At 40.0% G+C, this 25,174-nt stretch overlaps 1 protein-coding gene across 3 annotated transcripts in view; it reads right to left on the bottom strand.

Annotated features, from left to right (window-relative positions):
- The window catches only part of itpr1b (inositol 1,4,5-trisphosphate receptor, type 1b), a 147,006-nt gene that overhangs the window by 81,560 nt on the left and 40,272 nt on the right, over positions 1-25,174 (bottom strand). For 2 of the 3 annotated variants that reach the window (XM_066673049.1, XM_066673048.1), the window contains exons 16-38: positions 24,739-24,897; positions 22,081-22,253; positions 21,303-21,422; positions 20,273-20,467; positions 19,760-20,011; positions 19,400-19,541; positions 19,102-19,255; positions 18,669-18,859; positions 18,293-18,485; positions 18,140-18,191; positions 17,631-17,796; positions 17,246-17,416; positions 16,277-16,348; positions 15,475-15,612; positions 15,189-15,314; positions 14,620-14,820; positions 12,594-12,845; positions 12,189-12,314; positions 10,940-11,068; positions 5,552-5,672; positions 4,843-5,027; positions 1,936-2,084; positions 42-153 (exon numbers count right to left, since the gene is read on the bottom strand). In XM_066673049.1, coding sequence (XP_066529146.1) covers positions 42-153; positions 1,936-2,084; positions 4,843-5,027; positions 5,552-5,672; positions 10,940-11,068; positions 12,189-12,314; positions 12,594-12,845; positions 14,620-14,820; positions 15,189-15,314; positions 15,475-15,612; positions 16,277-16,348; positions 17,246-17,416; positions 17,631-17,796; positions 18,140-18,191; positions 18,293-18,485; positions 18,669-18,859; positions 19,102-19,255; positions 19,400-19,541; positions 19,760-20,011; positions 20,273-20,467; positions 21,303-21,422; positions 22,081-22,253; positions 24,739-24,897 — 3,579 coding nt within the window. Of the gene's footprint in view, positions 1-41; positions 154-1,935; positions 2,085-4,842; positions 5,028-5,551; positions 5,673-8,973; positions 8,992-10,939; positions 11,069-12,188; positions 12,315-12,593; positions 12,846-14,619; positions 14,821-15,188; positions 15,315-15,474; positions 15,613-16,276; positions 16,349-17,245; positions 17,417-17,630; positions 17,797-18,139; positions 18,192-18,292; positions 18,486-18,668; positions 18,860-19,101; positions 19,256-19,399; positions 19,542-19,759; positions 20,012-20,272; positions 20,468-21,302; positions 21,423-22,080; positions 22,254-24,738; positions 24,898-25,174 lie in introns of all 3 variants that reach the window. The other variant, XM_066673047.1, reaches the window with a different exon arrangement.

Consider the following 25,174-nt stretch of genomic DNA (forward strand, 5'->3'; position numbering starts at 1 on the left):
GTGTGTGTGTGCGTGTGTGTGTGTGTGTGTACACGTTTTACCTTTTCTCCATAGCCTCGATCTTTAGTCATCATCTCTCTGAGAGTCTGCAGCACTTTAATGCACAGACGCTCCTCATTTTCCTCCAAGAGTTGCTTAGTGTGCTTTATCAGCCTGAGAGAGAGAGAGGAGAGAGAGAGAGAGAGAGAGAGAGAGAGAGAGAGAGAGAGAGAGAGAGAGTGAGTGAGTGAGTGAGTGAGTGAGAGTGAGAGTGAGTGAGAGAGGAGAGAGAGAGAGAGAGAGAAAGAGAGAGTGAGAGAGAGAGAGTGAGAGAGAGAGAGGAGAGAGAGAGAGTGAGGAGAGAGAGAGAGAGAGAGAGAGAGAGTGAGGAGAGAGAGAGAGAGAGAGAGAGAGTGAGAGAGAGTGAGTGAGTGAGAGAGTGAGTGAGTGAGTGAGAGAGTGAGTGAGTGAGTGAGAGAGGAGAGAGAGAGAGAGAGGAGAGAGAGAGAGAGTGAGAGTGAGAGAGGAGAGAGAGTGAGAGAGAGGAGAGAGAGAGGGGAGAGAGAGAGAGAGAAAAGAGTGAGTGAGTGAGAGAGAGAGAGAAAGAGAGGAGAGAGTGAGAGAGGACAGAGAGAGAGAGAAAGAGAGAGAGAGAGAGAGAGAGGAGAGACAAGACATGAATGAATCTGATATAAACAGGTTTACTACAAGAATTTGCAGTTGGCTCTTGTAAATGAGGAATATTTTAATGTACAGACATCATCCACATATCACAGCAACTAACTAGACCTTTTCTACGTAAGCATCAACATCACTGGAGTGTGACAAACAATCAGAAACAAATCCATCTCAGATAACACAGCAAAATCACACAGTTTCTAATCTTAACTCGGGATTAGATATGTTAATTATATCTGAACAATCAGTCTGAAATTTTCTCTTATTATAGTGTGAACAATATGACATTATTTACAGTCTTCCAGTTTTATAATAAGCTTTTCTGGATGTGGTATTTAAATACTGAAAAATATATATACATTTTTAAACTGTTTTTAACTTTGCTGTTTGTCTGTTTCAACTCATGATGCATGTCAAGTATCAAGGAAATATCATGAAGTCTTGTGATATATTTCCGCACTAATCGCCCATCAGCTGCACAGAGCAAGCTCCACTGGGCCGAAACTGGACCGAACTGAAATGAACTCCAGCTGTGACAGATGAGCTGTGCTTCGACAGTGAAAGACAGTGGACAGGTGTCTGTGGACAGGTGTCCCTGCCTGACTTCTGTCAGAGTGTATGCGCGCACTAATGCAGGCAGACACGTTTCGGTCCACACCTTAATCTCACTCCATTCAGAGCAAACTAATCCCACAGACCACGTCTTTCCAGCAGCTCCTCGCACCTTAATCCTGACACCACCCATATCCACACACAAACACACACACACTCCAGTGTAGAGACACACTTAATCCCTGGAGAAACCAACTGTACAGCCAAACAGAGCAGTGCTTGAAAGGCTATGACGCACACACACACACACACACACACACCAGGTTCACACTGAGGACAGAGAGTGCCTGGTAAGTACTACATCTGCTGACAGACCCTCTTCTACAACATTTATTATAATCAGAGTTTAATACCTTGACAACAATGCTATGCAGATATTAGCACAATTTAGTAAACGAACAGTTTATGCTCCCAAGAATAAAAAGGATTAGGATTTTCCAACAGGTTTAGTTTTAAAACAGGATTATCAAGTTTACTTTGCCCAAAGCAAGTCTTGGTACTCATATAAACCCATATAGGCCTTATTCTTGGACGCAGATTTATTCACTGGACATTGAGCAGCATGTAGACAGCTTCTCTCCTAACAGCTGCAATGAAAGCACACGCTGGTGGACGGAGCACGGCTGTGCTGACAGAGGTCACAAATAATGGGAAAAACAGTCTCACTTGGAGATGAATCCTCCGCTCTCACACTTCCTGCGAGCGTCTGTGTTCTCTGGGAAGAGAAGTTCGGGCCGGTGTAGGACGTCTACGAGCACAGAGAGCTCTGCCTGCACCAGTGGCCGCAAACGGTCCTCCAGAGCAGAGACAATGTCCTGGAACACACACACACAAGAAAATAAATAATTATATATTATTTATTATTTATTTTATATATATATATATATATATATATATATATATATATATATATATATATATATATATATATATATATATATATAAATAATTCATAAAAAACAACAATGGCTCAGCATTACATCCATATGCACAGGTTTTATCATAAATAAAGCTTATGGGTGTGATATCAGCCGTTGATTAACTTCTAAAATGTGCAGTTTGCTGTGATTAATCACGATTATTTACACTGTTTCTTAAGACTGAAGCTTTAAATAATGGATTTTAAATGTTATATTTATGAATAAATTAGCCTCACCTGTCCAATATCTTTCACATTAAAATCACTCTTCTACAGACTTCTATTATGTCAGTATTCAACACTGACGTGAGGTCAGTTTTTTCTTTTCCGGTTTATAGGTAGATCAAAATTTAAGGTCAACATGAAATGGAAATCTGATCACATTTACGTGACGCACGTCTGACGGAAATGGGACGATTTGGTGAGAAGTAAGTGGGCGGGATATAATTGTAATCATCAAGGTTTGATTGGATGGTAAACAGTGAGTTATTCAAAACCGTGATAATACTGATGAATATCATTTTTAAAGCATGTAGGCTCTTGTCTATGTAATCCTACATCAGCAGGCACTATGCACGAGGAGAAAGTCACTTTCAGAGAACCAAAATTATTGTATGTAAATCACTAGTGTGACAACATAAATAACCTCCATTTTGATACCATTCGTTCATTAATTCCTTTATTCTGTTTCTGATTTTCTTAAACCTCTTTATCCAGCTCAACTTTAACACAGAGATGAGAACGACAAATTCACAGCTAAAATTTAGCCCATCACACTAGGTGTGAGAAGGTGCATGTATATGTGTGTGCTTAGGTGTTTGTGGAGGTGTGTGGTGCTATTGTGGTTTACCACAACACACACACATATGCACACAAACACACACACACACACCTCAGAAGTGACCTGTATTCACTCTTCAACCATAAAGTGTGAGTTGGAGGAAAATTTCAGACCTACTTTCCCACCACGTTATTTTCTGTTTTAACACTTGCACATCCGCTGTGATCTTCGTAACAATGGTGATTTTCTCATACATTTTACAACCGTAATTGTTTTCATAAATTAAGCTCAAGGCCTTCAATTTATTAAAGAATAATCAATTCTGATCAATTTTACAGACTGACAGTTTATGAGCTTTGTGATTTTATGGTAAACTTTGAAACTCCCACCATAAAACCTTAAAATACTTGTTAAATAATGAAGGGTATAATAAAACAGTCAGCTCTTGTGATTTGAAAATGGCTCTATTTCAAAATGCATTAAAAGCAAATCATCTTTCAGCTCTTATCCTGGCCTTTCCCCAGGAGTCCCAGTAAACACTGTGGGAAAGACTGCTAAAGTACTACCAAAGTCACTGAGTCGTCCTCCGCAGCTCTGTTGACTGTATAATATTTCACTTTTTCCATTCAGATAAAAATTATCAGCAGCTGATCAGACTGACTCACTTTCAACTGTGGGCCTTGGCATTAGAATGGTACTCTTCCTGTTTCTCTGCAATGGCAAAGGAGTGAATAGCAAGAAGATTACAGCGAACTGCATTAAACTGAGTTTTATCAAAAAAATTTTTCACTCATCCACCCAGAGAAACAGTTCAGCAAGGCCCACCCAATCAGCCACAGCAACCACCCCACCCCACATAAGGCAGTTCACTCAAGCGGTCACACTCCTTCCTGGTTGTTCCGCTCACATTTCTGCAACGTTCGGCACTGGAGTGCAAGAGGAACATGAGGCTAATGAGACGTACTTTAAAGCTGGTTGACAAATAATTCTGCACACCTACATTTGCCAAAGCCCAACCTATGGTCAATTTCTGGCTATGCCCCTGGTGCTGGGGTTGGGAGGGGAGCTCCAAGATATTATCTACAAATGGGGGCACTTCAGAAAAATGGAAGCCACTGACTTAAATGGATCTTTAATCTAAAATCTGTAACCAAGAAAGCCAAGAAGGCTTGAATAACTCTGAATGTAGAATTCAGACTGGCCGGTCATATACACAGTAGTCTCTGATTGGTTTAAATCTGTTATATACATGAGGTATTGTTCACATTTAAAACTTGTATCTACATTGACCCTGATAACTCTCAGCCCTATTTTTGACCAAAGTTTTGAAGATGTTTTATGCAACTAATGACTACCAGCTAGACTATTTATGTCCTGTCCTCAGCTAAAACATTCCCTTCAACTGTTTAATTTATTTGTATTATAGATGAACATGCGACAGCAGCCTTTAATAGAGGGGTTAGTTTTCACACATTTAAGTATCAGGTTATTCTGTTCTCTCTTATCTTCTGTATTTCATCAGAAGCAATAGGAAGCAAAAATTACCCAACTGAGTTGCACCATCAAGGTGTGAAGCTGTTTCTTCTAAAGACAACAACAGCATAAGCTTTTAAACTACAATGACTTCTTTTGACTCTCTACCAGTGAGGGGACATTAGGTTTCGAACAGATCACTGAGCACTACGCCAGTTAACTGGATGTTCTGAATAAAATTACAGGCCAAATCCCAACTGGTGTGTGATTTTACGACAGTCATACCGTTGGCCCATGTTCCTCATATGTAAAGCTATACTGACAATAACATGTATGATAAATACAGATCTGGGCCACACAAACACAGAGCCCGCCTGTCCCTGAGAAGGCCCCTGCTCACCTGTAGCCTCTCAATGATGTTCCTGTAGTCTTTGGACGTGGTGAGAGTGGAGTCTCGCCGGGATGCATTCCGTGCAGACATCCTCCAGTTCAGGATGGTCTTCTGAACCACATTGTTAGATTTCACAAACAGATTATTCACCTGACTGTCCAGATCCACCGGGATCGCAATCGCTCGACTCTTGGCTGCAAGCAAATAAAAAGCAATCGTGTTTAAAAAGTCATCTCTTTTTCCACTTGATCCAATACAGCAAAAGCAAAGTGGCAACAGCACGAGCAAAGAAACCCAGATATCTCTGACACCCACAATATCCTCTAGCTCCTCAGGCATGAGTGCTTTTCAAATGTCTCTCATAGAAGACAATAATTGTGTTGTCCTCAAGAGAACCAATCAGGTTAAGTTTGGCTTTGCATTTCTTAACCCAGTTTTCACCTTAAAATTGTTAAGATTCTGATATGCATATGAGTTAAGGTGGAAGAGAACATTTAAAATAAATTACTTGGTAAGAAACCAAATGAACTTGGGAAGCACGGACATGTAAGGTACCAAAACACTGGGACTTGTTTTCCAGTTAATAATGATTGGTATTCTTAATTTGAGCACATCACTGGATGAAATAATATGAACATGTTTACGCCACACTGGAGGCTTTCCTCAAAGATTTCATTCGAACCAGAGTTGTCGGTAGTGGACATGGCAGAATTCTTACCCACGTCAGACAGGACTTTGATGCAACTCTCCACTGAAGCCTTCTGTGTAGGAAGGAGCCAGTTACAGTGATACACCCGGAAAACCCCCTGCAACAGCTGCACAAATACGGGCTGACGTGTCTACAGCAAAGAGAGAGAGAGAGAGCAGAGGGAGGAGAGAAGGGATTGAAGGGGAAAGACAGGGAAAGAGATAAATAATGAGAAAATGAACAGGAAAAAACATGGGTGCAGCAAATCCAGGACTTATCATTATACTAACATTATTTTAACATTTAGTCAAACCTAGCTACATAGCACCTCACATAAACATGCTATAAACAATGTAATGTTATCATTTCCATTCACATCTCTTGTTGTGAAGGGTAACTACAATGGTAACACCTTATAGAAGGGCAAAATTCATAAGGATAAATTATGGGCATAAAGCTACATAAAGTTTTTTAGTGGGTCAAATAATGAAAAAACAAGGGATATGAACTTTGGAGAAACAGAGAACAGAAAATCAGGGGGATCAGGGGTGAACAATGAGCAGTTCATTATCATTTAAAGGAACAGAGTTCTGAACAGGGCTATTTACACAGGAGGAAAGCGCTGCTGTGGGGTTTGTGGGGTTTAGACCAAAGCAGGTCACAGATATTTCATTAAGAACCAGAACTGTGTTCCACTGTGGAGAAGAGGGTGAATGTATCCACTTAATTGTGTACGTCAGTTGTTAGGCAGATCTCATTTTACTTTATGAATGCTGTCCTTCACAAAGTGTTGCCACTACAGTATAGGGGAAATCTCTGTACCTCTATCATCACAACCATGACAGCATGCTTATAGCATGGTCATGTAAGTTTTATATAGCAGGGTTCAAGCATTGTTGGCAAATACTGAGTAAACAATCACAAACACACAGGTAAAAATAAGAAACTAAATCTCACACAATGATTTGCATTAGAAGAAAACTTATTTCAAATATTTAGCACTTCTATAATTATTTAGTTATAAATTATTATGTTTATATAGATACACATTATAATTACAGGCCATATATATATATATATATATATATATATATATATATATATATATATATATATATATATATATATATATATACATATACATGTGTGTGTGTGTGTGTGTGTGTGTGTGTATTTTTCTTATATACCATGTACTTGTTTGTATGCAGTAGTTTTCTACAGTAGGCTTGGCAACTACACACAGAGATATTAAAACCATCACAACACCATAAACTGTGGGGTATTTAAAGTTACCAAAATATATGTGCTATGTTCTAAAGTCAATAATAAACTACACAAACCAAACCAGCACCAGGTCTAGTAGGCCTGAGGGGTTACACCCTGAGAAACAGAAACTAAAAAAAAGACAGCAAGAGATCTTCAGTGCTTTAAATTGTTCGTGTTGTTCATCCCCCAAACAGGCTTACTAGAAACGTGACTAAACCCAGAGTACGTCACCACAGCACTCAGAATGCAATCTCTACACTGAAATACCTCTGTGAGTTTGCCCAGAATCGAGGCCTGTCACAACACAAACAACACACAGCGTCACACACACACCTCTGTAATGGGAAAGGAGTGTCTTAGGTGGGGTTGAGTGACTAATCAATCGAGGGAAGTGGGACGTCAAATGCTTAATCTTTATTTTTTTTCCATATTTTGAATCACAGGGAAAAAAATGGACCACATGTTTAATGTCAGTGACTAAGTGTTTAAATATAGTGCAACAAAGAAGACATACTATACATTAAACCAATAAAAACTCTTTTACGATGGACAAACTTACATTTACTTCTACATATATTAGTGCACAGCTTCTATTTATTTGCTATAAGAAAACATGAAGAAAGTCCAACATAATATTACTTATTTATTTATAATTACATTTTTTATATAATTTTAGTTCATTCCTTTATACAGATTTTAGCATCCTGAAGTTGCTTTTCTTGGATTTAATATTGGCCTTGGCAAAGGATACAGCAGATTTAATAATATGTTAGTGTTTTACATAACAAGAAATTACAGTCTGCTCTCCACATCCATGGGTTTACCTTTTACAGATTTGAATATTCATGACTTCAAGTTTCACTGCTGCTTTGGAAAATAACAGACAATGTGGAGATTTTTAATGTACAAAAAACTAACAAATTTGGAGAAAAAGCTAATGTATAAAACAGTATTAATCTATTTAAACATTTACTATAAATTGTAATTTTTTCTGTTAAAAGCTTTAGTGCACAAGATTCATTTAAACTGTTTTTGTTTACTGTGGTCAACAGTATTTAGAGTTAGGTTTTGAGGTCCTAGATACATGTGTGGCTTGTTCAAAAAACAAAACAAAAACAAAACCAACATATATTTTTTCATGTTCCCTTTAATGGACGTGTTATAAAAACTACAACTTCAGCAAACTTCTGTGCCCATCAACCAGCATCCAAAAAAGACTGCTGAGTGAATTCTTAGCAGCAAGAAGCAGCACACAGTTAAATGACTCTGACAGGGAGATATGAAGTTTTTCTATAGAAAAAGGGGTCTAAACATAGTGGGAAATTCACAGTGAGAAGGAAAACCATACGATGGGGAGGTGGGGGGCTGAGAGAGTCAGGGGACTACAGCCTATTCCAAAAGAAAGAGGCAAAGTTTTCCAAGAACAAGAAGAGTCATTTAAAAACACACACACACACACACACACACACACACACACACACACACACACAATTTCTTTAATAGATAACTTGTGTTATTTTTCCTAAGCTAGAATTATATGTCCAAAAAATGCCCATTCATTCCCAACAGAAAATAACAATTAAAAAGAGATACATGAAATACATGAAAGTGGATTACACTATGAAGGCTTTCTGAAGCAAAACTCACAATGGATTATATTTAATTCTTGACATTTGAGTGTGTTAAATGTGTGGGTTTCTGTTTGTTTCCTGACAGTGACAAATTAATATTTAGTAGTTAATGACATTTTAACTGACAACCATATCAAAGAAGGAGCATAGTAGCATAGTAGAGTATAAAAGGATGTGCAAACACACACACACACACACACACACACACACACACACACACAAAACTTAAGGAACCTGAAACCATCTGGCAGCCAGGAGAGGTCTAACCGCACAAGTGATATTGAAAAAGTGAGATGTGGGAAGTTCGGATTTGCAGATCAGCTCAGACTAAAGCCCAATGTGTGTGTGTGTGTGTGTGTGTTTGCGTTGTCATATACATGGTCTGAGTTCTTGGAAAGCTCTGACTCAATCCAAGTAGTCAGCTTTTTCTAAAGAAATTTGTCTGCGTGCGTGCGTGTGTGTGTGTGTGTGTGCACGCTTGCGTCCAAATGAAATCTCAGAGGTTAAGGGGGCACCAAAGGGTGAGGGGGGAGGGAGTGAATTACTGGTACTTACATACATATGACGTGCCACCTATGTGAGGGGAGGGATCAAAACTGTGAACAATGTGCCAGCTTCTTCATCAAACCAATATTCACAAATATATCAATAAATACACAAGTAAATAAGAAAGTCAGGAAATTAATAAATGAAAGGTGGAAATGTGTAATCAATAACAAACAGTAACACATCAGGGAAAAATAATTGTGTTAATTATTGACAAAATTAAAAAAAATATTTGAATGTAACTAAGAATGACCAACAAAACAGAGATTTGTGAATGTTCATAGCTACAAGCTTATATGTATATATATATATATATATATATATATATATATATATGAAACCAAAGTTGTGCGGTAAGACTACCTTTACCTACATTTCAATATTAGTATTAATTTCATTAGTTTAATAGTAGGTTATTAATTAAGTTGTAATCATAAATAAGCAGTTACAACACATAAATCCAGAGGTAACCTGTTCTGATCTTAAACAAAAAAAAAAATGATTCCAGCAAGTTAGAGTGAGAAGCAGAAAGCTTGCTAGTGCACTTTGAATTGTACTTAAACAACAGCAGCACAAACAAGATCTTTAATGTTTTTCTTATCAGCTTCATTGATTTTACTTGTAAATAGTCACTCATTTTAGATAAAGTGGCTGTAACACCTTCCAGGGACCAGGAACATTTAAGATTTAAGGGAAGCTGTGAAACATTCATTCATTGTCTGTAAGCGCTTATCCAGTTCAGGGTCGCGGTGGGTCCAGAGCCTGCCCAGAATCACTGGGCACAAGGCAGGAACACACCCTGGAGGGGATGCCAGTCCTTCACAGGGAAACACACACTCACACCTGTGGACAATTGTGAGTCACCAGTCCACCTACCAACGTGTGTTTTTGGACTGTGGGAGAAAACCAGAGCACCCCGAGGAAACCCATGCAGACACTGGGAAAACACACCAAACTCCTCACAGACAGTCTCCCGGAGTGGGACTAGAACCCACAAACCCCAGGTCCCTGGAGCTGTGTCACTGGCTCTGAAAATATCAGAACCGTGCCACATTAAAGTGGATTTATTGTTTAAAAAATATGAATGAATGAATGAATGAATGAATGAATTAATTAATAAATAAATAAATAAATAAATTCACAGCAGGCACACATTAACGTGGGGATTTGGAGCCCTCCAACCCACACACTGTCAAAACAAGACCACCCAGTCTGTTTTCATTCTGACATCAAGTGCAGAGGCTTTAGAATTGCCCCACCCCTTCATCTGAGTCTGTCCAATCGCATTGCCTTTGCGTCAGAGCACAAAGCAGCAAAACAGATACAAGCGCAGAGAAATAAGAGCACTGAGTAACAACAGAGAATATGAGAACGGAGAACCAGAGCTTCTGCACCTCGCTCCTCACTGCTGTGCGCTCGGGGTCGGGGTGAACAGCTAGCAGCTCATTATCATTAAAAGTAACAGGTGCTGAAAGCAGCCAGTCTGAACAGAGCTGTTTAGACATGGGGAGAACACTGCTGTGGGGATTGAAACTTTCATACTTTGACCACAGCAGGTCCCAGACGTTTCAGTAAAACAGTGCTTGTATTTGGATAGAGGACTGTAATATATGTGTGCCACTTCAGACAGACAATGTGAACACAGCCATGCTATCCTAACCTTTAGGATTGGTTTGTATGTGATTAATATAAATATTTGAGGGAGGTCAAAGGTTTTGTGTTGTCATTTATTTCTGTGTTATAACTGCTTTACCAATGATTTATGACCTAATTAATAACCATACATGGTTTTATACCATTCATAATACTTTCAAAGGCGTCATACTGTAACGTGCACCACAAATGAGTGTCAGGTCCTGTATTTTTACAGTTTACAAGTTATTTGTGCGTTTTGGTGCTTCTGAGTTAGAAGAAAAACTTGAAAGACAAAGCCCCATCCCCCAACCCCCCCCCCCCCCCCCCCCCCCCCCGTTACCTGTAAACTGGTGCTCTGATCGGAAAAGGGGGAGCTGAAAAAGGTGGTGACAATGCTCATTACGGTGTCGGTGACGTATCGCTCCAGCGTGGAGTCGGCATGCTTGCGGTCGCTCGTGTTGTTGCAGACCTGCGAGCAGTAAACAATAACATAAAAGCTGTAAACAGAAACAGAGAAACATAGCGAGGCACAGGAATCGACGCGGCCTTCAGTCAGACCGCCTGCTGAGTAAAATCTTAACACACTTCTGATTCACTCTTCCTGTGACAGAGGCGAAAGCAAAGCCCCAAAACACAAAAAAAAACACGATACAGTGCAAAGCGGGGGCTTGTTGCGGTTTTACCACCAAAAGATGATGGTAACTAAAATTATTTTGCTACCGAAGATGACACAAACGAAACCTGCACAATGCAAACTTCTCCTCCAAGGCATGTCCCTTTGACTTGAAGTCAAAGTCACTAAGATGAGTCCAATCAATCAGTCCCACATGGATCAAATTATCTAGAACATCAATAACAACGTCTTCAATCCTATAGTGACCAAGAGATATTATAGCATCACATTAATTCCTGACAGTGGTACCGTCAGAACAGTGGTGTGTGTGACCAATTAAAAAAAAGCAGCCATTTCTACCTGTTAATGTTCTCTGACAGATTCTAATAACTTAAAGTGGATAAGATAAAATGTAAATGTAGTGCTGCAGATTTGTTTGGTTTGCTGGTTTTATTGGGGTAACGAATGAACCTGGACACACTAAATTTCTCCAACTTCAGCTGGAGGTTAAATATAATGACAGCGAGACAATCTCATGACTACACAACCTTAACAACAACATGTATTACATCAGCCACCCTTCCTGTTTTCAGATTGGTCTCTTGAACTTTGACTAAACCCTCCAAAACACTTCTGATTGATGAAAGATAATGAAACTTTCTTATCATCGCATGCTTTACTTTGGAGGAGATATGCTTCATTTGTATTCAATGTGTGTGTGTGTGTGTGCATGTCAAACATATCGCACAAACAAGGTGCATGTCTAATTCAGAGTCTACTGGCCACGGGACGATTACTGAACGTGCTATGATTCATTATTATTTTAAGCAGATGGATGTTCATGACAGAACAGTCAAGAATTGTTGGGGTTGTAACACTTTCTATACCAAATTCAGGATTTATTTTTGTTATGGTCCTCTAATATGACCAAATCTTATGAGATAAATATTAAAATCTCAATTTTGGATGGGTTTACCCTGCATATATCCACCAGGAAGTTCTCAAAGAGTTTCCACATGTGATTGCTGGTGTAGATCTCTTTCATCTCCACCTCCGTGTCCACATAGCAGTGGTTCAGAAAGTCGATGTAGGCAATCTTGACCTATGGAAACACAAGACTTTGATTGTTAAATATCAAACGCACTTTAGTCACTGTTAAATGATTTATTCAATAGTTTAAGTGGCACTGATTAAGTCATGATAGGTATTTTAGATAGGTATTTTAGCTTTATAAACATACCCAGCTATAAACATACCCATCAAGTATTTAACCTTGTTAGCATGTGTGTTGCGTCGTTTAACAGATACAAAGCATATCATGTGTGAAACAAGCTGTCAGGTCCATGACTTGACAATGAAAACACGACTCCCACTCGCTGACCTCAGGGATGCAGTCCTCATGGGTGACCACGCGGACAATGTCATCTAGGGGCAGCAGGGAGTTGCACTTGATCTCGGTGTAGACATTCTTGCCCTCAGTGCAGACAGCCAGCAGCTCCACCAGGTGAATGTGGTACATCAGGGGGCTGTTCTCGTCCATTCGGTCCCTCTCAGAACGCATCATCTGGACCAGGGTCTGGAACGAGGCTCGGTCATTATAGAAGACCAGCACATCCTCACCGGCATTCACCAGCTACAGAGAGAGAGAGAGAGAGAGAGAGAGAGAGAGAGAGAGAGAGAGAGAGAGAAAGAGAGAGAGAGAGAGAGAGAGAGAGAGAGAGAGAGAAAGAGAGAGAGAAAAAATACTGAGAAATACAAAGAACAAATTCATTCATTCATTCATTCATTCATGCATTCATCTGTAACCACTTAGTTCAGGGTCGCGGTGGGTTCAGAGCCTACCTGGAATCATTGGGCACAAGGTGGGAATACACCCTGGAGGGGGTGCTAGTCCTTCACAGGGCAACACACACACACACATTCACTCACACACTCACATCTACGGACACTTTTGAGTCACCAATCCACCTACCAACGTGTGTTTTTGGACTGTGGGAGGAAACCGGAGCAGCCGGAGGAAACCCACGCAGACACAGGGAGAACACATCACACTCCTCACAGACAGTCACCCAGAGAAAACCCACGCAGACACAGGGAGAACACACCAAACTCCTCACAGACAGTCACCCGGAGGAAACCCACGCAGACACAGAGAGAACACACCACACTTCTCACAGACAGTCACCCGGAGGAAACCCACGCAGACACAGAGAGAACACACCACACTTCTCACAGACAGTCACCCAGAGCGGGACTCGAACCCACAACCTCCAGGCACCTGGAGCTGTGTGATTGCAACACTACCCGCCCACAAAGAATAAATATATAGTAAAAATCTAAACAAACAAATACATAAATATTAATAATAAATAAATAAATAAATAAAGTGTGGAGCAGCAGGTAGTGTCGCAGTCACACAGCTCCAGGGACCTGGAGGTTGTGGGTTCGATTCCTGGTCCAGGTGACTGTCTGTGAGGAGTTGGTGTGTTCTCCCTGTGTCAGCGTGGGTGTCCTCCGGGTGCTCCGGTTTCCTCCCACAGTCCAAAAACACACGTTGGTAGATGGATTGGCGACTCCAAAGTGTCCGTAAGTGTGAGTGTGTGAGTGAATGTGTGACTGTGTGTGTTGCCCTGTGAAGGACTGGCGCCCCCTCCAGGGTGTATTCCAGCCTTGCGCCCAATGATTCCAGGTAGGCTCTAGACCCACCGCGACCCTGAATTGGATAAGCGGTTACAGATAATGAATGAATGAATGAATAAATAAATAAATAAATAATAACCTATTCAAGCACAATTATATCAGAAGTACATCTGTATGTGTAGACAACTGGTTTTTTTGGGGTTTTATTTTTAAATGGGCATTTTTTGTCTATTGATTTAGCTGATACTTAAAACTACTGGAAAAAGACTGGGCGATGACCTTGTTCTAAAAAAATAGACTGATGAACATGCAAAAAAATTAAGTTCTTCCCCCTCTGACAGTGTGAAGAAACAGTGCTAAACCTCTTATTTCTTTATTACCGTACTGTTGAACTGTTACCCTGCTAAAGGTCCACACTGGGATTTATTTGTGTTTAATTATTTGCTTGAGTTAATTTATTAATTTATTTATTATTATTATTTGTATTAGTTTGAGTAGATGTATTTCAGTTGTTAATCCGTGACCAGTCCCTATAAGGACTAGTTGGCTAACTAAATCTCAGGAGACACCTTTCATTTTATTGTTTGCATTCAGTTGAAAGCTAAAATGTGACGCAAATAATTGTTACATTTGTCTATAATGTTAATCCAGATAATCTAAACTTTCTGTATTTTATAAAGGTGTAATGTACAATATAAAGATATAATATCGCATGGTCATATCGGTGCATTCCCAAATAAAACATTACATGACATTTCATGACCCACCTCAGCCATCACGATGTCTTGGCACTTCTTGATGAACTTGTTCTCTGCTTTTACGATGGTCTGTAGGAACTTCAGGTACTGCACATGGCGTCCATGGGTCTCGATGCAGTGAACGAAATGTTGCACCACCCGCTCGTTTATCTCACTGCACAGCTGGAAGTTATTCATGAAGATGTGCTGCATGGTGATGGCTTCCAGGATCTTCAGAATGAGGATAGGGGAAGAAGAACTTAACAGTAAAATGTTGAAACACCATAATACAACAAAGAAAGAGACAGGACTTCAACAAAGGATGAGTGTGAGTGTAAAATTAGTTCCGTCAAAGGCTGCATTTCCACAAAGACATAGAAGTGCTTCCCAATATTTACAAGGGGCATGAAACACCTCATGTTCATCATTTAGATCTTTCTAGATCGATTCCAGAACATTGTCAGATAAAGAAAAATAAAATCTAGGGCATATTGTTTGTGACCCCATATTCTGGACCTTGTAGATGTGTAGGAATTCTCCATGAACCACATCTATTCTTCCACTCCTGATGTCCTGTATCTGCTGTGACATGTACTCACCCCTGGATTGAGGAAGAGATTAATGTGCTTGTGAAGAAGAGCCTGGTTCTGCTGGTTCCCAGCGCAGAAGTTCTGGAGAAACTCATGGGCCAGTTTCATGATCTCCTGCATTCGAATGTCCTCGCCCTGTCCATACAAAGATATCACAACCGTTAATATCAGAGAACACTGTTTTGTTTTGTTCCAAGACTTCACATTGTCTAATAAGGGCGAGTTTCTATCAAATAAACCAGTTTATAGGATCCTACAGATTGTAGGGGAGAGATCTTCCTCACTGAGTTGGTACCTTCTCATAAGGGATCTGCAGCAGCTCCAGCACCACAGAGTGAGCTCCCATGTTCCTCAGCAACCTCTGCTGCTGCTTTTTACTTTTCTTTCCTGATGCTGCCTCCTGCACACACAGCTTACTGAGCCTCAACAGGATCTGCATATAGTGAGACAGATAATGAGGCAGCGAGAGAGATTTAAAACTACTCGTCTTACTTGCACTGAAACAACATACTAGCTAAAGGAGAATGAGAGGGAGTGAAGGAGGAAAAAAAAGAGCTTAAATATAGTAGAAAATAATGACAGCCATCAGTGTATGTCAAGTGCTTAAATAACAAAGAAATTATAATTAATTATATTATTTTGTGTTGTTAAGAAATGTCATTTGTTCCAATTCTTGCTCAAATCTCGCTGCTGAAAGTTGTGTATGAATGAGAAGGCTACATTTGCAGAGTCATAACAAATGTGTAGGCTGGAACTACAGAAATTTCAAAGAGTCAAATCAGGTCAACATTAACATTAAGTATGAGTGGCGTCTAATCAGGCTAATGGGTAAATAATAAGGCACTAGTATTACAAAAGCATACTGGACTTATTTGTTTGTCCTAACCATGTGCTTCAAGGCCATCTCATTAGCTCCTGTTTTGAATCACTGAGGCCAGGTTTTCTCTTTAATTGGTGTTTGTAAGGCTTGAATAGTAATAACTGCTTAATAGCCTAGTCTTGGATGCACACGCAGTAATGTGTGTGTGCCTGTGGATTTGTGTTTGTGTGTGTTTGTGTGTGTGTGTGTGTGACTATGGAAATGAGGCACGCTTCACCTCCTTGACAACCCTGTAATTATAGCTGCTGGTGCTCTCCGGTTTCTTCTTGTCCGTGCCATTGGCATCACCCTGTGTAAGGAGTGAAACACAAAACACTTCACCTTCAAATACAATTAATTAATGAACAGCTACTAAAACAGATGTTACAGTGAAAACTGTTGTACTGGGCTTAAAAATGTCTTTCAAATAGAGGCCAAACCACTTGGCGAGACACTTGAATCCACATTTTTCCATTACAGGGTGCTGATGTAGGATCAGACTGAGGGAAAGTGATAGCAAGCTCTAAAACACATCCTGAACTTAAAGTATGAATGGATTTTATACACACACTCTGACACCTACCGGCCTGGATGTAACAGAAATTCTGTCCTAAACTTGTTCTAATCTATCTACACTGGCACTCCCATACGGGAACCCACTCCACGGAGCTCACATGTTCAAACACTCCTAAGAAAACAAGTCTATTTCATTTGAGTTGTACTTTATAGGCAAAAATGTTAAAAATAAAAACACAAAAAAGCAATAGATAGGATTTGGTATTTTTGCTGCTGGGTTCCCACTACAGCTGAGGGGGAATGAGAGGGGTTATGGTTTCCTACCCTCCTCTAAAAGTTACATAGTGCAGTTTCTGCAGTGCTGATCCCAGAGTAGCCATGACATTGTCTCCATTCTCCTTATTACAGCTCAGTGGAGCATCACAATGACTTTGAAGCTGTATTTGTATGGGGAAAATATTGCTTTCATTTAGTTTCAGAACAACTGTTTGCTACACCTTTTCGCTGGTAAAAATTATGTTGTGCTTCTTTAAAGCATCAGCGGAAAAAAAAAAAAAAAGTTCCCCAAAAAATGTAGCTGTTTTAATGCAAAATTTTAATGCAACAAAAAATCGAGGCTGAGGTTTCAATGAGTACAAAGCCAGAGAAGACACTATTTAGTGAACAACTGAGAGAGTGAAATGTCATGAACCTTCTTTTTGTGGTCAGTGTCAGCAGCACCATCTCCTCCGTCCAGAGCATCATCCCCCTGCCGCTTATAAACCCACAGCTCAGACTTCTCCACTATAGAGCGCAACTGGTCCAGATCTGACTTAATCTGCTTATAGTTATCAACATCCTGACTCGTCACTAAGAGCTGGACCTAGAGAGAGAGAGAGAGAGAGAGAGAGAGAGAGAAAGAAAAAACCATCAAGGTCAGATCTACACTTGCAAGCTTTTGTTCTAAACCACAGCTCTTGCATACACACAAGGTTTGTAAATGACTGCAAAAGTGCACATCCTCCCTGAGTTCAGAGCTAGAGCGTACAAGGCTGGATACTGGTGAAGCGAGTGTGTGTTTGTGTGTGTGTGGGTACCTGCTTGAAGGCCATGAGCACCTCTTGTCTCTGGCTGAAGTGTCTGAAGAGCAAATGAAGAGCCCCAGACACCAGTGGAGGGTAATCGTGCATGGTGAGGTGCAGAAGGACTCTCAGAAATGTCCTGCCGCCATGATCATCCAGATCCAGCGCTGTGTTCTCCTCACTGAGAAAACAGAAACCACTTACTAAACTGAAGTGCAAGGTTTATCTAGAAAAATTATATAATTATGACTTTTATACTGCAAACGAAATGTAAGTTTTAATATTTGGAATATTAGTTTATTATTAGTTTATTTTTGGGGAGTGGGAGGTGCTCACACAGCACATGGCCATTGTATCACTTCACATCTGGATCATGCACCGGCAGTATGTGAGTTATGTGTTACTGATGATGATGTAGCCTATAATAAACATTGTAGATTTTGTGATTTGAGCAGTGCACTCTTGAAAACAGTAATTGTATAAAAAAAACAGCTATTCTTTCACTCCAGTGAATGAGCTCCTACCTTGCACCAAAGATCCCTTCAGCCTGCTCTTCGATGCTCTCAAAATCAAGTGCTACAGAGGATAAAAAAACAATAAAACACAATGCTAATTTAAAAAAAACACACACACAAACATAAATAAACAAACAAATCCCTCAGTTCAAAAACACTCACCAGGTATGTTATTAGGTCCATCGCCATTAGGAGTAGATGGAGTTGTACCATTGGCATTTGGGGTCGCATTAGCATTAGCAGTAGCAGTAGCATTAAGTAGATTGTCAGCTTGGGTGTTGCTTTCATCGAACTCTCTTTTGAAGATACAGAGCAGGCAGGAGATCCTGTAGTCCAGTCGAACGTTCAGGATGAACTGTAGAGGCAGAAAATAATAACAATAATAAAGAAAAATTATAGAACATTACTTCATTTATTTTGGCTTTAAATATAATCCCTCTTTGCAGCTGACATTTACAGAACTAAGAGCTTGACACATAGACTTAAATCATATGGTACAGAAGACAGTGACAGGACACGGACATATAGATCTAGTTACCTGCAGGATTTCTATGATTTTTAACTTGGTGTCCATCACCAGAATGTCCTCTTTCTCTGGCTCCGTCTGAGTTTTTCCCACCTCGCCATCAGGTGGTGCTGTGGGAGTGGAGGGCAGAAAACCCCCGCCCCTCAGGACCACCTGGGTCATCAGCTCCCCAACACCATGGATGGATCTCATTACATTACTGCCTGCGATGAAAGAGACAGAGGAATGTGGTGGTTAGGGAACCTCAAGGAACCTCACTTGGTATAATCACAGGTTCATCTGTCAACTACATGTAATTATGTGTAAATACTCAAAGAATTTTATACTGGTTTCTTGTGGTCTTGCTAATAACAACACATATCACTCATACTGGTTTTCTGACATCATGCAGCTATCAGGAATTCAAAGCATTCCGATTGGAGATGGCAAAAAAAAAAAAGGTCACCTTTGTTCTCATCGCCTTTCTCCATTTTGTTGATAGGATATATAGTGCTGACATGAACACAGTCCAGAATAGCGAGCAGGATCTTGGTCAGTCTCAGCAGGTCGCTGAAGCTGTAGAAGCCAAAATAAATGAGGTTCCGGGCCAAGTTCACTACCTGAAGAGACACAGAGGACAGAATCATGTACACATGAGTTAGATGGCCCATAAAAAATGTAGGCTGTTATTGTCTAAATGGCTTAATTTACTCATTAACTGTCATCACAACAACTACTCTACACCCCATTCATAAGAAACTTGCCTCAAAAGTGAGTTTGTTTTTTTCCTTGTCTGAGAAGGGGATGTTCTGACAGACCACATCCCTCAAGTAGTTCTCCACAAAGTCCATGGTCAGAGCAAATCGCTCCTTAATCTCATCTCTGGTGGTGCCGTCATTATCATAGCTAAAAACAACAACAACAACAACAACATCAAATCAATAAAACCATTATTTTGGCACCACCTTGTGGAGAGTATGATGTTTGCTAAACATGAGTGAGTGAGTTACTGGCCAAGTTAATCTAAAACACAAGACATATATGAGACATACTGGAACATTTGTTCATTACATGCTTTGAGTGGAAGAGACTTTAAAGTTTGAAAACTCAAGAACTCAACCTACTCATCAATGGCAATCTTGGAAGGGATTTCAGACCACAGTCGGGCGTATTTGACAGGTGTGACCTGTTCCTGGGGGTCTCTGTCCACGTGCATGTGTAGCATGAGACGGCAGAAAGAAGCACGGAGGTCATAGGGAAGATCCTCGTCAGACATGCACCGCAGGATCAAGTCAACGTCCAGTTGACCAGATATTTTGTTGATGGCTAGATATTGTCGGTCAAGGCACATTCGTGCAAAAAGATTAAGCTGGTACCTGATGAAAGAGGGAAGAACTTATGGTAGAATTGGACAGAATTAATGGGTGCTAGGATGTCTTGGTAGGAAGCAGTAGAGAATTTCATCACATGCCTGATCCCTTCCTCATTAATTTCAACCGCTTAATGATTAACTGGGGGATGCCCAAGCAGATACTTGAACCCTACTTAGCTGCTTGGAGGGCAGTGATATTTTCCACTGTGCTGAACTAAGCGTGACATTTATTTAATCATAAGGCCACTATTTTTTCAGGTATTACCTGTAGTAACTGATAACCTCCTGGTCCTCCTTCTGACCCTCTTTAGCATCCTGGGCCAGTTCCCTGACGCTCTTGCTGCGGATCTCCTTCCCACTGTCCTTCCAGAACAACCACACCTCCTCCTCATCCTCCTCAGACTCCACAGGAGGCTCGCCGACATTCACCGCCTCAATCTCAAACCGGGATAACACCAGCCTGAGAGAGAGAGAGAGAGAGAGAGAGAGAGAGAATCATCAAGGTCAGATCTATACTTACACTACTCTAGATCTACTCTCTATAGAGAGAGAGTGTTTGACAGCAGAAGTAGGATGTTATATTCACATGCTTCTTTTTTGAAATGCAAGTTTGTGGTTTCTGGTTCTGTTCAATTTTGGCAGCAGAACTAACCGTCTAACAATAATACGGCCAATCTCTACAAAGACAATGTGTTTATAAGTTGTATAAATACATTTTAAAGACTTTTTAACATATAATTGTAATTCAAAATTCAAACATTCACCAATCTTTTGCCATTTTATGGTAACTGGGGTATAGTATAAAGAATAACAATTGTCATTATATATATATATATATATATATATATATTTTTTTTTTTTTTAATCTAAAAATGAATGTGAGGATGAAGAATTTACTGGTCACTGCTTTTGTTATGAGCTCCATCAGGAAAAAAAAGAACTGCAAATGTATGCAAAGGATTTGTTCTGTTCTGTTCTTGGGCATAATGTTGTATCCAATATAATGTTTAGACTATTTAAAGATGGTGATTTCTCTGTTAGCGATCATGAAAACAGCGTATTAATATTTAATTAGATTATTTCTTGTTGAAAAGTAATTAACAATTGACAATAAAGACCAAAGAGCAGGAAAATTTTTGAATTTTTAATTAATATTATATGTTACATAAAAAACATTTAAACTTGTTTGTACACAGTGGCTTCAACAATAAATATTTGTTTGTATATGGGCACAGAAATGGTCTTATTCTGGGGTAAAATACTTTGCATGGCCACAGGAAAGTTTAAAAGCTCACTTGGTCTCTATGAGGATGTCAGCATTGCTCGGGTCAAGCACTGCGTTACAGATCAGTTCCTGAGTCACAGGGATGGATTTATTCATGGACACACAAAGGTCAGAGAGGTAGTCCAAAAACCTGCAAAAAAAAACCCACACACACACCCACACACAAACACAATGCGGAGGACATCATTCACCGAACTAAATATTTTCACAGGCTTACTTTAAAAAAAAACAGCATCTGCAAGGAGTTTTCAAACATTCATTCACTGTCGGTAACCACATATCCAGGAATCACTGGGCACAAGGCAGGCCCACATCCTGTAGGGGGCACCAGACCTTCACAGGGTGACACACTCACTCACACATTCATTCACACCTATGGACAATTTTGAGTCGCCAATCCACCTACCAATGTGTGTTTTTGGATTGTGGGAGGAAACAGGAGAACCCGGAGGAAACCCACGCAGACACTGGGAGAACACACCAAACTCTTCACAGTCAGTCACAGGGAGTGGAGCTCGAACTCACAACCCCAAGGCCCAAATGATACGCCACTTGATCAAGTAGTTTATTGATTAATAAAGTGTCTTCCCTTAGTAAACGACTAGCTTCAGTGTCTGTTGTTCAAGCCAAAACACCTAAAATGTACTAGTCATTGTGTTTGTCGATACATTCTTTGAAAGCACCATGTCCCCACTATGTCTTTGTTTGGTTTGGTTGTGTGGTTGCCTATTGTTTTTCTCTGAAAAGGTCCTCTCCCAGCTCTGTCCCTGCAGCGTGCATCCTCTCACCTGGGCTCGCGGTTCTTCCTCACCAGGCTGACGAACGTGTCAATCTCAGCCGCAGTGATGTGCTTTTCCAGCAGTTTGCGATTGTTGTGGAGGAGGGCCGTTATGGTGTCCTCAGCCAGGACGTCGTAGCCTATCTGCTTCTGCATGAAGCGGAACTGCTTGGCGATGTACTCCTGCACGAGGACACAAAGGATTCATCTCACATTCCAAGAAAAACGATTTTTGAAAAACACGTCTGTTATACTTTTCACACATTCATCCATTGTCTGTAACAGCTTATATATTATTGCCTTATCAGCCAGCTCTTTTGGGATTCAATTACCTTTTTCTCTCACACACAAACACACACATGCATACAGTTTGAGAGGGGACCATTGCCTCTGGTTGAAAAACCTTGACCTTGAAAGATAAGACCAATACGCATAATTAAGCTCTCCTCATAAAACTGGAGTCAAAAGCTGACATGAGGGCTTGAAGACTTAAAGCCCAAATCAAACCCCCAGTGACTGACTAGTCTGCTCTACAGATGAAGAACAGCACACAAGGCCAAATGAAGTCAAAGGAAGCCATGCTCATGTTCACAAGGGGCAGATAGCATCGCAAAACTGTGAGCAGGATGAAGACTTTGCTAAATTCAATCACCTTCAGTGTGGTGTATACCACAGCCACGTCATAAATGAATGAATCAAGCTCATAAAGCAACCCTGAAAATCCCCTCATTAGCCCACCCATCAGACTCAGTGTCTCAGTCCACCTAGACGTTCTGTGTCCTCCAAACCTGATTCTTTGTGTTTTTAAAAATGTTTTTTTTTTCAAATATGCCTTTAAGACTCTTAATAGCAAGAGTTTGTTAATATTTGCATCTTTAATTTACACACAGGTTTACCCAGAGTTGAACAATGTGACTGTATTTATGAGCATGTTGAGGAAAATGTATTTAAAAAAAAAAAAAAAAAACTAAGCAACCACCTACTTATATGTAAAATAAGAACATAACACTCTGTGACTCTTTAAATTAGTGTCAAATTAAAATCATATATAAACATAATCAAAATAAACAAGTGTAAATGCTGGTACTCAGCTTTACTATATATTTGATTCTGGGTTTATTGCTAGATGTTTCATTTAGGTTTCAACTGTATTCATTTAACTCAGTGCTGTTTTTTGTTTGTTTATTTATTCCTACAAATAAAAATGTATCACATTAAATAAGGAATTCATAGAAATGTTTACTAGACTGCGCTGTGCCTGTTAACCGCAACTGAACAAACAAAAAAAATAACACCTCCTTCGAAAATACGCCATTTAAATCATTTCATATTGCAATGTCTTTTATTTACTCTTCATAAAGGAAAAAAGGAAGTGGAAAACCACGCTTTCACACATCTTCGACAGAGACGTGCTTCAGTTCATTGTTGCTAAAAGCTAAAGCTTTATTGGCTGTTTGTCCTATAGTCTGCCACCGCTTTATCTCAGTGTCATCTCATCTGTGGTGCCGAGTCTCTAACCCTTTCCACACATAGAAATAACACGTGACCCATACACGCATGCACACACGCACGCAAATGCACACATGCACATAGCATAAATACACATATATCTTCAATTTTCTGACTCTCATCTCACCAAAATCTTTCATGCAAATCTCCAATCAAACTCCCTCATCAGCTTATGAGAAAAACCTCTGATTTAACCCCGATGAGGCCACATTAGGGCACACAGCAGCAGCATTCTAAACATGAGACCCTCAATATCACCCACAAAGTCCAAGATTGGTATCCAGACGATCAATATCTCCCCTGTGTCAGCTCACTGCAGGGCAGTTGGGTGAGAACGCTGCTGGCTGCTATTAAATTTACTGAAAAAATACACAGATGTTTATCGGGAAAAAAAGGCCAGCAAAATATATATTTGATTTTTTTGGTTTCATTTTTATTAACCCAGTTTTAAAGAAGTTTTAAAGCATCTGTGATAGGTAACATTGTTATAAAAATTCAAACCTTCTCTCACTCGTATGTCATTTTATGGCAACAGTTGATATTAAAAATACTGAGGGCAGCTGTGGCCTAATTGTTAGAGAAGCGGGCTTAGAAGTGGAAGGTTGCTGTTTTTTATTTAACTCATAATTTAACCAGGCAGGCTATTAATAACAAGTTGTTATTTACATTAGCAGCCTGGTGTTTCAATTCCCACAACTGGAAGGAAAACTGGGGGAAGGGGAGTGAAGGAACAGCCCTATCCTCCCACAATCCATGACTGAGGTGCCCTTGAGCAAGGCATCTAACCTCTTACTGCTCCCTGTGTTCTGGGGATGGAAGTCCACCGCAGTGTGTGTGTGTGTGTGTGTGTGTGTGTGTGTGTGTGTGTGTGTTTTCACATCCATGGATTGGTTAAATGATGAAGACACAAATCGTCGTCTGTTGTACAATGACAAAATGCACATTTAAATTTTATTCAAATAAAAAAAATCATGAGTGAATAGAATTTATTGGTTTTATTGTTTTTTTTTAATAAAATAACAATTGTCATATTTAATGCTATGCCTTTCATTATAAAATGACACGAGTGAGAGAATATTTTAATTTACTTAATATACTTTCCACGTTTACTGCAGAGTGTCACGCGAAGATTCAACACAGCCCTCCACTGGACACTGACCTGGTTTTTCCTATAGTCCTGCTGAGAGTGGCGCAAGACCCGGTAACACAGGCGACAGATGTGCCTGAAAGGGGCGTGCCTCTGGTCTCCAAGCTCCTCCAATCGAAGCATGGGTCCATCTCCACTGTCTGTGAATGGAGCCTGTAGCAGCTTGAAGATCTAGCAAGACAGGGAGCGGAGAAAAATTAGAAAACACTAGTAGTGGGCTAGAAATATTTTTAGGGGCGCAATAATTATATAGAAATTAGCAGGGCCAAAACGTGTGACTACGATTAGGTTGTGGGTGTGAAAGTGCAAATGTTGTAGGTTACAGTGGTGGGCTGGTGGCTTAGTTGAGGCATTCCTCTGTTTCAGTATTAAAGTCCATGGTTGCAGTTGCAGAAATGCTTTAAAGACAAAATAAAGTCCAAGGAGAACTAATTTCTCGTAACAGAGG

This window comes from Hoplias malabaricus, chromosome 5 (assembly GCF_029633855.1).
Source record: "Hoplias malabaricus isolate fHopMal1 chromosome 5, fHopMal1.hap1, whole genome shotgun sequence".
NCBI lineage: Eukaryota > Metazoa > Chordata > Actinopteri > Characiformes > Erythrinidae > Hoplias > Hoplias malabaricus.